This window comes from Panicum virgatum, chromosome 2K, assembly GCF_016808335.1.
Source record: "Panicum virgatum strain AP13 chromosome 2K, P.virgatum_v5, whole genome shotgun sequence".
Taxonomy (NCBI): Eukaryota; Viridiplantae; Streptophyta; class Magnoliopsida; order Poales; family Poaceae; genus Panicum; species Panicum virgatum.
Window position 1 is genome coordinate 33,221,398 of NC_053137.1, and position 11,053 is coordinate 33,232,450.

The window sequence follows — 11,053 nt, forward strand, 5'->3', positions numbered from 1 at the left end:
CTAGCTACCTTGATTCCAACACCTGAAACTTGTACCTTTATTCTTGCTCAGTTAATCTTGAATAAATTAAAAAAGGTTCTTGACAATAATAACTGTTGAATAGTCATTATTGCAATAGGCATGCATCACATCATTGGTCAGTGCATGGTGTCGCATCATCAACAGAAATCCGTAGACTAACCAATGGGTATGCGTCTGAGTATAATATTGTGGGTTGTCTTCGGTTCCCTCTAACCTATCTTGTCGTTCCTAGCACTATTGGATTGCTGCTCTTGATTTCTCATATGGTGGTATTTAGTCATGTGACCATAATGCCGCGACGGAACTTAAGGCCTCATGTGCGCAGCAGCCACATGATTGAGCCACTAAGAGCACACTAGTGACTCGGTATATGTGACATAACTCACCTCAATTTCTTCTTGTGCAACCCTTACTAGTGTCCTAACTTCTAATCCATCTCAAGGGTATAGGGTAAACGATAGGGAATGGTTATAAGGCTCGTGTTGCATGTGTGCATCATCAACTCATATGTGTATGCATCATGCTTTATACATCTCTTTACGTGCACTAGTAGAGTACACGTGCGGCACACACGTGTTAACAGACAGGCAATAACAATAAAGATCTTCACAGAATAAGCATCTAGTTCCATTGTTCTCTATATAGAGCAATCTGGACGAAGAATAGCATCATGTGGAACGAATTACAGGTCCTTTTTTGAAGTACCGGAATGCTAGCTCAACACACAAAAAACTGATATGGCAGCTTCATGTGTGACTAAATTGAGTCAAGGGCCATTTGAGCTTCGTGCCATTGACATTGCCCAGCCTGCCATCTGTTTTGCTTCGCCGAACACCATGGGCGCAGCATGTTATAGTTCATCATCGATCTGGATGGTACCACTGGAAGGAAAAGGAAATGAAAAGGATGGATTTTAGAGCAATCAAAATAGGAGAAAAATGTGCAATGTGTGAATGTACAAATAGGCCTGCATCGTTATTTTACAAGAATGCTAAAGAATCTAACAGTTGTCATGGTCTTGATCACATTTTCTAATTCTGAGGAGCTTGTTTTTATCCACTCAGAGAGCTGCAAATGAACCAGAAAAAGAATCGCAATCAATAATGTATTTTTAAAAAGTATTAAAAAATAGTTTTGTTTAGTAGACAATAATTTATCATCACATATAGGAAACTTGTTTTCAATAACAAAAACATAACACTGGGCACAACTATTGAGATAAGCCACTTTGTCCTTGTCCGATAGTCCTTTTCTTTTTCCATAATGCGCTTATGTTTTCCCTGCAACATCCCTCTGAAATGAATTAATAATGTATGAGTAAATAAATAATTGCAATTATGGGCAGCTAGTGTTATGATATCCATCTTGTTCAGAATTTTCAAAAACACAGGCAAGCATACACGTCAAATACCCCCACTTGGCAATCGGCATTATAGTGGACTGGAGCGATTTTTTTTATCAAATGCTATAGTAATCTGATGAGTTCACTCTCACATTTGTTTCTTATAGCCCGCAAATCAGCTAGGTGGCACATTGTTGGCCTAACATGGGGACCTTAGTTCTGTTAGATTTAAAGTATCTGGAGAGCAAAAGCAGTAATAATGTTAGTCAGTATTTTAAAGAGCAGAGACACTATGAGGTGAACAAATTACATACACTTCTGAAAAGATTCAAACTTTCAAAAAAAAATTGTCATGCCACGACATACCTCTAGGATAGATCAGTATTGACATCAATTTAAAAAAAAACTGTAAGGCATCGGCCACTTCAATCAAATCCAACCATGGCAGGAGCGTAATTGATGCCAAGTCTATTTGCAACCTGTATCTGAAAATATAGTACCAGCATATAGGTATTCAAAGAATACCATTATTAAAGTTACAGTGTTAATTATTTCAAGTTTAAAACTGCACACGATAATTCCAGAATTCAATTTCTTTTGTAAATGACTGCAAGCAAAATTCGAACATGCTAATGCTCCTTCACAAATCCCATTATGTTAGTAGCATACCAAACAAAAAAAGGCTACTACTGAGATCGTCCTTCATGAATCCCATTATGTCCACCATCACGAAGTGCGCCACCGCCAAGCTCAGCCAGACCCGTTGCCTTCTCAATCTCACGCCACTTCCAAACTCGCTGAACTTAAACTTACACGGTTCCAGCTAAAAGCAAGCAACGAGGCATTACGGTGGGTGCATCCAAGGCAAGCCGAGCGAGCTCAAACAAGCAAACCCACCTTCTAGCTTCCCATCTCCCAAAACCCATCCACGCTCGAGAATCCGGGCGAGGGGACTCACCAAGTTGTTGCCGTTGATGCAGCACTTGTTGGCGGGCAGCTTGAGCAGGCCCCATCACCGTCGGATCGCCCTGCGCCTCCAAACCCTGCGAACCCATAGCCGAGCAAATAGAATCACCCAAAAACCCACCGAAATACCATTAAAGTATAAAAGCTGTGTAGGAATAATGCCGATTGACAGTGCCACATTGTCTCGATTTGAAGTGTCGGACCAGGTAAAGCAAAGAGCCTAGCCCTACAGTGCTGCAAATAGCCCAAATAGCTTAAATTAATTAAACTTCCACTCCACTAAAGTTCCATCATGTTACCTGTTCCATTGGTATTTCTTAATCTCAAGCTAGTCAGATAGACATCAGAGTATAGATAGCACAGCAGAAACATAGAGGCTAAAGAGTCAGAAACATAGGAGCTAAAGAAACAAAAATGAATAAATAAACACATCCTTAGTACTAAGTAGAAACCAAGATGCAAATAAGACTTGAAGCCCAAATGAAATCGATGTAAAGAAAAATAAGTGCTCTAATGATTCTGAAGCAATCTCCCACTCTCTTAGCTGGGTTCTTCTCGTCTTCAAAGTACTGCAAAAGGAGCACCATTCTTTGTAAATAAGAAAGGTCAGAATCTCTTTAACTACTATTCTTCAGCACCTGGTGAGATCTAGCAAAACCCTCAACATTATATTATTGGTTGTAGGATCCCCGCATGAAAGCATCTAACGCTTTCCATGTTATGTGATCCAAAAAAAAATTGTTGCCAAATAAATTAGCAAATTATATTTATCCAAACAAAGATTATCATATCAATCATTAGGCAATCAAAGTTAGCCAGTTCTGTGCATAGTACCAAGTCTTAGGTCAGCTAATCTACTCGGCACCTTGTGTATGTACACATGAAGTCATGCATTTCTATTATTGGAAGAAATAAAAGAAGCTGCATCATATTAATTTTTTTAAAGATTGGCATCATATTAAATTATTACCCAACTCTGTGCAGACACGACTCATGACACCAAGCTATAAGCAATCAAACCCACTATTCCTCTTATGTTTAAGCAAGCCACCAAAATACCATAACATATTCACAAATGGCTTATGATTAATTAGTTTTATTTTTCAGGAAAATAGCCGAATATTTACATTCGGGGACAGCTGAACATTCTCACGGAATTAGGTTTGAGGGCAAATAAAAATCAATTTAGGCATACTACCAATCCAATATTCAGTTATCACTTTATATTAGTTTGCTTACTGGAAGACATGCATGTCTAAAAAGGTCACAATCTAGCAGGGGAGCAAAGTGCATTGCACTGAATTAGTAAAAAAAAAATATAGAAGCTGTACTGTAAGCATCATTCTGCTAGAAACATGTTCCTATAACAAAAAAATTTGGTAGTTTTAACAGCTCTTTTTTTTCAGATAGGCTTGGTGTAGCTGTTTATGTGCTAAAAAACAGATGCTAATAACTCATCTATAAATGCCATTCAGTTATCATGTTAGTTCTCTAACAGAACCATTGATATAAAATTTTCAGATTCTCTAACAGAACCATTGATGTAAAAAGTGATGTAGCAGACTACATCATGCATACAGATAATGAGCAGGTGCACATCCCACCTGAGCAGCGCAAGTGCATAACCAAATCCTATTATTTGACACATCTAAGCTGACTCATACAGAGAGCATGAGTAGAACCATTACCTGAAAGCAATCAGTTCCATAAACTCAGTGTCAATCTGCAAATGCATTGAGGGAACCATATTCATGATTAATCCCATAAAAAATGCAAGCCGGTTAACTGAAGAACAAATATCAGAACAATCTTTTAGTCTAACATTAACAGGACAATCCATTTCTTACTCCAGTCTCCTCCTTGACCTCTTTGACAGCTCCTGTAAAAATCTCCTCTGACTGCCACAAAGCAACCAAACGTTCTTCAATAACGGACATCGCAATTAGAGCTCATATCATACCATGCACCCGTCTAATTGTCTGACTCCTTAACACATGGATGAATCCCGTTGGGAGTTTCCAAGCACCAAGCGGCGTTGAAGCAGAATACTTCTCATGCACCACAAGAACCTTGACGAGTGCTCAAGGAAATAAAATGCCGCCAAAATCACATACAGCAAAAGAGAGACAAAAACGTTTAGAGAAAAGTAGCGCTGAGACACCCCTCCACACAGCAGCAATGCTCTTGCCATTTATAGAAAAAGTATAGTATCCAGCTTCCAGTACTTCACAAACAAGTATCAATTGTGAAAAAATGGAAAAGAACATACCTTAAGAAGTAACCATGTTCAGCTGCAATTCCCAACTTTGGACATGAGGCAAACCATTCTCCCAATGTATCCTTGTCTCACCCCACTGACAAGAAAAACAATATTTCTCCTATCTGAGCAAAGAGTATTGATAATACTCACAACTTCTGGGCTAGATGGCTTATATAAAAAAAAAAAACTCGACCGGGCGGGGGAAAGACCGCCCCCGCGGCATTATATTAAGAAGAGGCCAAGTTGACCCCGGCCGAGAACCCCCCCGAACCCCGGCTCTTGATCTTGGGTCTGGTGCCACGTTCCTGGGACCGTTACCCAACGGGCCGGGACCAAGCTGACCACTCAGCCCACTGGGTCTGGCGCCACGTTCTTGGGACCGTTACCCACCGGGCCGGGTCCAGGCTGACTACACAGCCCAAGCCATCAAGAGCACAGCGAGGGGGGTTTTTTTCCGCAGGCAGGGGAAATCCGCCCCGGTGGGGGTTCGAACCCCCCACCTGCGGGTGCCGCCGGTTGTGCCCAGACCGACTGAGCTAACAACCTTAGGCAACTAGATGGCTTATTGATGTAAGTCTAAGGAACCAAAGTTCCATCATAGTCAAGCAAAATAGCCCTTCTCTCCGAAATTTCATAAGCATAAACAATTGAATCTATGTTAAGCTTTGTGAAATTAGGGTCCAAGGCCACCACCCTGAAACCGAAATCCAACCCTATGCCCCAACAAGTCCTCCTAAAGTGGTCCTTACAAGCCCTTTCCAAGTCAGGGAAACAAAAGCAAGGATATGTAGTTCACAGCTAGAAAAAAAAAGGAGGGATATGTAATAAACCATTCAGTCGAGCAGCAGGGATCACAGCTAGAAAAAAAAAAAGCAGCCCCAATATGCCCTCCAATTTAATAGAGGTTACATGCTAGAAGTTGCATATTAAGAAACTTAAAATGCTAACCTTGAGCCTAGTTTAGATCTCAACCTAATATGAGAATTTTCAGTATCTGTTGAGAAACAAAATAAAAAGAAAGAGAGCATAAGTGTACATGCAGAGAATGGAAGGGAGAAGGGAAAAGAGCACACATTTCCATAATTTCTTTGCAAATGAAAAAAAAACATGTGTCCAGGCCTCCAGGCGCATGTAAGTAAGATGTGTTATATCAAAGGTATGTGTTTACCTGATACTAAATTAGTAGGTCAAAGGAAAAGACAAGTGCTGATTGATGGTCACCTCATGAGCTCCGTAGTTGCAGCAATCTGTCACTCTCCTGCTAACTTATTTCTTCTTCTCCAATATTCCATATTTCTGCAGAAAATAATTAGGATTTCAACACTCAACAATGTAGATAGGAATCACACAAAACTCCTTTAGGCTACTGCATCATATCAGACAAAACTCCATTGAGTTTGGATATGTGAAGCATGGCATCTTCTTTGACACTCACATTTTGTCTGGTCCAGTTTGTTTGCTATCTTAAGGACTTTAGATTTATATGATATAAACAAAAAATCAAACTACATCAGATCTGCACTGTCTGCTCTGAACAGACTATATATAGCCGGATTAGGGCTTAACGACCTAAAAAATCAGCAATCGGTTAATGACCCAAAAAATCATGGTTCATGAAGGGATTCATGTACATGGTCACTCTTTGTGCCGTTTGAGAATAAGGATCATTTTCAATCAAACACATTTGAGAAGCAATTAGCCAGAGGTGAAAATTGAACTATCAGAACAAAACTATAAGCAACCAGGCATGGTAGATACCATTATCTACAACTGAAGTGATACTCAATAAATCGAATGTAGTAACAGTCCTATGGTGTAAAATCCATCCTGAATTAGACTATTACTATATCTTGTCAAAAGATGGAAAACACATACATGAACTCAATTCAAAGGCACTGATACGCAGACCAAGCAACTGAAGACATAGTACCATATGTTAGTGCTAAGCCTAAGAACTGCATGCTGGCTCCACAGTTATTCAGAAGGTGCTGGTAAACAATATAGTGTGCCATTCAAATAAGTTGCAGTTGCTTCAATCAAACCAACACTGCACCTCAAGATATGGATTTTGGATAACCAACTCATATTCACTAAGTTATCATTTCTCCTCCCAACGAAGAAATGATTTTTTGTCTTGCCAATGACCATTTTTTCAATTAGATGTGGTTAAAGATGCTGGTTTTTTTTATGGCATTCATCAAAAAATTTAAAGACAGACAAACGGTTGGAGTTGGGTATACCTTATGCAAAAGAGCATGTCCCTTTGAAAAAAAGAACTACACGACCAGTAGAGCTCGATGGCAAATGTCAGAATAGTTGTTACCTGCATTCCATAGCTTGGTTTCATCAGTATAAATGATAAAATGGCGTAGGACACTACCAGGATAGAATAGAACTACACTACTGCCACTATGAATCACCAGACTGATAGTAAAAATGATAAGATAAAAAATTATACTGAACTCATTACTTTCCTAGTGCTTGCTGCAGGTTGGTACCTCGACTCCGCTCGCCCTCTCTGTGAGCAATTTTAACGGACAAGCAGTTCAGGTTTTAGTTGAATGCACGGGCATTCGCCCCAGCAGAGCTGACAGCCACGTACCAGGTTCATGGTACAGGGGACAATGGTGACGGCTTCGTGGAGGCAGGGGCGACGGCCACATACCTCGCCATAGAGCTTTGATGTAGCAAGATACTCGCCATACAAAGCCGGCTGCGCCCGTCATTTCCTCCATGCACCGAGCGGTGGCAGCCCGTCTACTTTCCCACAATGCAACCTCCATCCCCTCAATTCTCCCTGCTAATAGCCCACCACCCAAGCTCCTCCTCCCGCCTGTCCACGGCTCCACGCCTCGAGCTGACTGCCCTCCTCCTGCTGAACCTGAGTGCCGGACTACCTAATAGCTAATTCACCGAACACATCGTGAGCAAGAGGGACTCACACTCACCTGAGGTGCGAATTAGAGATTTGACACGGTAGCGGGAGGCCGACGATGGGGCGAGTTCCGTGGCATGCCGGTCCCGGGGCGACGCTGAATCCGGGGCTGACAGCGGGGGCCACGGATCGGAGCGGATCATCGTGGATGCGCCGGATTGGGGGTGTTGCCGTCCACTTCGAGGGCACCGGCTCGTTGGAGTTGGAGGAGGCGTTGGCGAGCGCGGCAGAAAGCCGAGGAGCCTGGCGGCTGTGAGGGCCCGCGAGGACGTCGGCGGGGAGGCACGTCGGGGATGCCGGAGCGGGGAGGCATGGACCCGCATTGGTGGCGCGGTTCGGGGAGGCTGGAGGCAGCCGGAGCTCGAGCGAAGGGGAGGCCGGAGGTGCGCGGATCTTGGAGGTCGGAGCGCTTGGAGCCTACTGACTGCCCTCGAGCTGACTGCCCTCCTCCTGCTAGTGGCGCGGTTGGGGGAGGCTGGAGGCAGCCGGAGCTCGAGCGAAGGGGAGACCGGGAGTGGCGATGGTGCAGATCCACGGAGCATGGGGGATCCGCGGCAGGAAGGGCGGCCGCCGCGGCGTCGGGCGTCACGCCCGTGGGGAGTCTGCGGCGCGCCCTCGCCATGTTGTGGTGGATCGAGCGAATGGAGAGGGAGGCTGATGGGAGATGGGGAGGGCGAGGATAGGCAGCGAGGCGGCATCCGCAGCACTCGTCGATCTGCGGGCGGAGTCGATGGGGCGCCGGCATCGTGGGGCACGAGGGGGAGGCGGCGTCGTGGGGGAGGAGCGTCGCGAGGGAGAGGGACGCCGCCTCTCGCCAGCCCTCGGAGCCGCCATCACCGGAGCCTCCCCCGCGGGGGGCGTCCGGGTTAGGAACGGAAGGGAAGCGGAGATTTCGGGCGGGTACGGGCGGGCGGGTAGGATGAGGGTCGGTGTAAAAAAACAGAGCCAATCGGCAGAAACATTGTTTTTTGCACTGAGGATTTTAGTCGAGCTAGGATTCAACCAAAAATATTCTGATTAGTGGGCTCTCCATGAGAGGGTAGGGGTAACATTTTTGGTGGTTTTCGTTCCTTATAGTATAGATACAATAAGAGTATCGCCATCCTTTGTATCATGGTGTATGCATCATTGGGTCGACATCATGGCAATTGCATCGTGTCCCATGCACCATTTCATTTGTGCATGGAACTTCCCATCGTTACATTGCACCACCATTGCACCATCATGGGTGCATCATTATCATGGTTATCAAGCATTTGCACTCTGAGTTGGAGTATTTTGTCATTATCCCTTGATTGCATTGGCATAAATAAGCATATTTTGCAAATAGCATCATGCAACTCAATCAGGTATTATAATCCTGAGCAAGGATGTTCCAAAAACTTCTCCTAAATTCTTCCATACTATCCTCACTTGCTATCTATGAACCTTGTGATGAATCTCATCAAGATTTGTTTACCTCATGTGGTGATCTCAGCATTGTGAGAACTGACCACCATGTCTCATCGTCATTCCTCTTTCCTTTTAACGTTTTCTTTTTGGATCTGAGAATCTTATATGGCTTACTTGTCCAATCTAGTTGAAGAGCCATGCAAGAATCAAGTTCAGGTGTTTGCTTAAAAAGCATCGTTGTCACCCTGAGGCGTCCCTAGCTACTTGCAAGTGGAAGCTCCTTCCTCACTAATAGAAAATCCTGGTTTCAAAATGTGTGTATAACCTTTTCAGTCCCATAGATGACCCCCTAATCAAGGTTTGGAGCTATAAACTCTTATATGCAGTGCTAGTTATGGCAGTTGTGCTGCAAAAAAAAAATCTATGCATCCAGTAGACCTTTTGTTGACCCGCTAACCCCAGCTAATAGTTTCCTCAAATACATGCCTATGTCTGTGGTATGCTCATGTGCCTGCTAGTCGAAACCATGCCTAACAATCATTATTGAACCTCTTCGTCGCTTATCCTAAAGATGATCTGGTGCAAAGTTAATCCCTTTTTCTACCTTGGCCTCGGAATCTTCCCTTGCAAATCATGTCATTGCTTTATCGGGATTGTTCTATGAGTCCTGCTTGTTTCGTCTCTACTTCCCTCATATCTCGGAAAGTTTATCAGCTTTGATCTCCTATTGCTGCCCAGCCGGACTAAATCTCATGTTGAATGTTAATCTAGTAATCTCTTTGGTGGACACAAGCTGTATGTGAAGCTAAAGCAAGAGTCTTAGGCTCTGTAGCCTTTGGCGGTTAATGTTTGTTACTCTCATGTCATGCCTCTATATCTGGATCACCTCTTAGCTATCCCACCTCGTAATGCTTATCCATTCATGATCTATTTGTGTTACATGGGAATTTCCATAGGTGGTATGTTCAATAATGGTGTTATGATTAACAACTGATGGTGTTGCGAGAAACCGAGGGCATCCTGTGAGCCATCGACACCTGGTTGTGCTGCTCGGCACACGCTGGTATCGAGATTGGTAGTCATGATCCCTTATGCAACCGCATTGTTGCGATATCTCTCCGTAAGCCTTCCCAAACCTATCTCTCATTGTTCTGTCTGGAGATCTATATATTGAACCTAAGTCTAATAAGTCTTTCTTTCAAGGTTGCGGAGTAGACAACCTTCGAAAGAACAGTAATGGACGCAAGTGTTAGTAGACTGCAAGAGGTGGTAGACAATGGACCCTGTTTGATCTACCAAGATGATCAAGCAACCTATATCATCACTATTGGAATAGGAGGGCATACAACACTTAAAGTTTGATAAGTTACCGGTCAGGCAAAAAAAATCAACGAAGATGATGTGTTTCTTGACAGACCAATATACTCTCTTAATCTTTCTCTAAGTTCTCAATCCTTATCTGCATGCAATCATACCATTAACATCAGCCTTCTCAAGTGTGACTTGTTCCAGCTGACCTTGTGGGTTGATCTGCTTGTCTTCCCTTGTAGTCTTTCGCTCCGAATCTCGGGACGAGATTCTTTTAAGGGGGGAGGGCTGTAACACCCCCGGTGTTAATTTTGTGCATTAGTCGCTAATCCAGTGCTTAAACATTGTTATTAGCGTTAATTGCGCATGCACAATAACATATGAAATTTGCATGTCATCACATGCAATCAAATTTAATTATGTTTGTGCAATTTTTGCTAATAGCATGTTTGACAAATGTTTTGAAAACATTGTTTAATTCAAAACCACAGTCCATAATCAATTCCTGTCTGGATCCTCTCTTGAGCTAAGCCTGAATTCAGTGTTGACCGCTCTTTGACTCTATTTCTCAAATCATAACTCAGATTAACTTTTGCCCAAAAGCAATCTTGTAGATCTTTTTATCCTTTACAACTTTTGTTTTGGCCAATATTCAAGTTTCAAAGTGAGATTTTGAGTTTTGAGCGGTCAAAATCAAGCTAATTTCATTTGCAACTCCACAGTGCTTCCTGCTCCTGACGCCATACCGACGCCCTTGCCGGCGATCGGCACAGCGCCGGCGACTCCACGCGTCGCCGCCCCGATGGTCTCCGCCCTCCGCGTGAGCCGT

General features: G+C 43.4%; 1 protein-coding gene across 50 annotated transcripts; it reads right to left on the reverse strand.

Moving 5' to 3' along the window:
* Positions 1–562: 562 nt before the first annotated feature.
* LOC120673646 lies at positions 563–8,425 on the reverse strand. 50 transcript variants are annotated; one of them, XR_005674763.1, is made up of 9 exons: positions 7,538–8,425; positions 6,830–7,470; positions 5,811–5,885; positions 4,599–4,683; positions 4,290–4,398; positions 4,177–4,208; positions 4,018–4,052; positions 1,027–2,898; positions 603–902 (listed from the first exon to the last, which is right to left on the reverse strand). XR_005674763.1 is itself a non-coding variant. In XM_039954750.1 (7 exons), the coding sequence occupies exons 3-7, from the start codon at positions 4,264–4,266 to the stop codon at positions 882–884; spliced, it is 312 nt and encodes a 103-aa protein (XP_039810684.1). In that variant the 5' UTR covers positions 4,267–4,683; positions 5,811–5,885; positions 6,830–8,425; the 3' UTR covers positions 598–881. The 50 variants fall into 50 exon arrangements, 2 of the variants coding, with proteins under 2 accessions (XP_039810684.1, XP_039810677.1); XR_005674762.1 differs by having other exon boundaries at positions 4,152–4,208; XR_005674766.1 differs by lacking the exons at positions 4,018–4,052; positions 4,177–4,208 and having other exon boundaries at positions 598–902; positions 1,027–1,089; positions 1,233–1,314.
* Positions 8,426–11,053: the final 2,628 nt, after the last annotated feature.